At 38.3% G+C, this 1,678-nt stretch overlaps 1 protein-coding gene across 1 annotated transcript; it reads right to left on the bottom strand.

Annotated features, from left to right (window-relative positions):
* Nucleotides 1-227: 227 nt before the first annotated feature.
* Nucleotides 228-1,382, bottom strand: LOC110035327 (chaperone protein DnaJ-like). The gene is made up of 4 exons (XM_020739560.1): nt 1,033-1,382; nt 854-944; nt 697-767; nt 228-610 (listed from the first exon to the last, which is right to left on the bottom strand). Exons 1-4 carry the CDS (start codon nt 1,147-1,149, stop codon nt 407-409), a joined length of 483 nt encoding a protein of 160 aa, XP_020595219.1. The 5' UTR covers nt 1,150-1,382; the 3' UTR covers nt 228-406.
* Between the last annotated feature and the right edge of the window lie 296 nt (nt 1,383-1,678).

The following is a 1,678-nucleotide window of genomic DNA, read 5'->3' as shown; positions in this document are numbered from 1 at the left end:
GACATCTTTTCCTATATATGAAAAAATGAAAATAATGTAATAACTTTTTATACATCAATTAGAGTGTTTGTAAAAATCAAAATTTAGGTGTGAGATATATAAATGCTGAAGAAATGGGTGCTAAATGTATGCAAATTTATTAAAAAAAACTTAAATATAACATTGTAATCATAAAAATATAAAAATTTACATTTCAACGACCCAAAATCTCTAATGAGCTGGTAATGGATGATAAGATGTTAAAATGGTTGATATCTAAAGACCATAATATAAAAATTAGTGGCAACCAGTACAATTTATGCCGAGAGAAATACCAATAGAAAACAAATAGAACTTTACATATGATTTTAAATTAAACCGAACCAAATAGCCAATCAAGTTCTACACATTCACCTTTAATACGATTTCACAGATCATGGAGAGAATATGGCGCACCGCTTCGGGGAGATTCAACATGTGCCCTTTTCCGTCCATCAGACGGCCCTCGTCCCATCTCCATCCCGTTGACCATCTCCATAAAAATCTTCTGAAGGTCTTCCAGCGTGTCCGGCTTCTCGGGCTTCCGAGAGTCCATCATCGAGAGCATCTCCTCCATGAAATCGGTGAAATCCTGTTCGCAGAACATATAAATTAATAATATTTTATTCCCCAATTAAAGCGCTCAATAAATGAGTTCACAAAAAAGAATCCACGAGCCTGATCGTCATCATCAAAGGGATCAAAGAGCCCAGCGTCATACATCGCACGCTTACCGCTATCCGCTAGAACTGCAGGAACACCAGAACACGTCAAACATATCAGAACAAACGGAATTTGAACTCTTAACGGCGGCTACCGGCGAACAATACTTAACCGGAATAAGCTTCTTGGATCCCCTGGAACCTGCACTTAGCCTCCCCCGCCGCTGACTCTGACTCCTTACCCCATCGATCAGGATGCCATTTCTGCAAACACCCTTAACATCACGCATTTCGCAAAACAAACCGTCATAAGTTGCGAAACGGATGGGATCCGAGAAGGAGAAATGATTACCAGGGCGAGTTTTTTGTAAGCGCCACGGATCTCGGCGAGTGAAGCGCTACGGCGGATGCCGAGGAGAGAGTAGTAGCATTGATGGGTGGCAGATCCATCCGCCGATTTTGCTTCCATCGCCGTATGAAAGGAGATCGATCTCAATTAAAAAAGAGGAGGAATGAATGAATCTGCATCGAAAACGTTTGATTGAAGAAAAAAAAGGGAGGGGAAATATATGGATGTAAGGGGAAAGAGGGAGCGTTTTGAGAAAGAAATTGATTTTCCGGGAATGGTTTCGCTTTTTTGACGGGGATGCCGAAAATATCTTCTTAACTCGTGGTTTAAACGCCCATGTAACGATTTGAGGACCCAGGGAAGGTTCTCGATCTTCTTTTGGAGATATTTTGGAGCACGGCAGTTAAATGACAAAGATTAAGATATTATTTACGAAAATGCCATTCTATGGGAATAATGCATAAAAAATAGAAGATAAACTTCCATCTTTACCCACATCATGAACATACAAAAATAATATTATTAACAATTTTTTAAGATCAAATAAATATTTTTTTTCTGAGATTTAAAACATCAAAATCTTATGAATACAAATGCAAAAATTTAAATGTTAGATGTAAATAAAAAAATGGAGCGTCCCTCTACCTAT

The sequence above is a fragment of the Phalaenopsis equestris genome, unplaced genomic scaffold (assembly GCF_001263595.1).
Source record: "Phalaenopsis equestris unplaced genomic scaffold, ASM126359v1 Scaffold197297, whole genome shotgun sequence".
Lineage (NCBI taxonomy): Eukaryota > Viridiplantae > Streptophyta > Magnoliopsida > Asparagales > Orchidaceae > Phalaenopsis > Phalaenopsis equestris.
Note: the sequence above shows the minus strand (reverse complement) of the source record. Positions and strands in the feature narration are given on the sequence as shown.

Excerpts from the sequence above, each read along its gene's own strand:
- LOC110035327 (XM_020739560.1), bottom strand. The coding sequence starts at position 1,149 with ATGGAAGCAAAATCGGCGGATGGATCTGCCACCCATCAATGCTACTAC. Across the intron at positions 945-1,032 it reads CTTACAAAAAACTCGCCCTG|AAATGGCATCCTGATCGATG; the intron begins GTAATCATTTCT and ends GGGTGTTTGCAG. Across the intron at positions 611-696 it reads CCTTTGATGATGACGATCAG|GATTTCACCGATTTCATGGA; the intron begins GCTCGTGGATTC and ends TTCTGCGAACAG.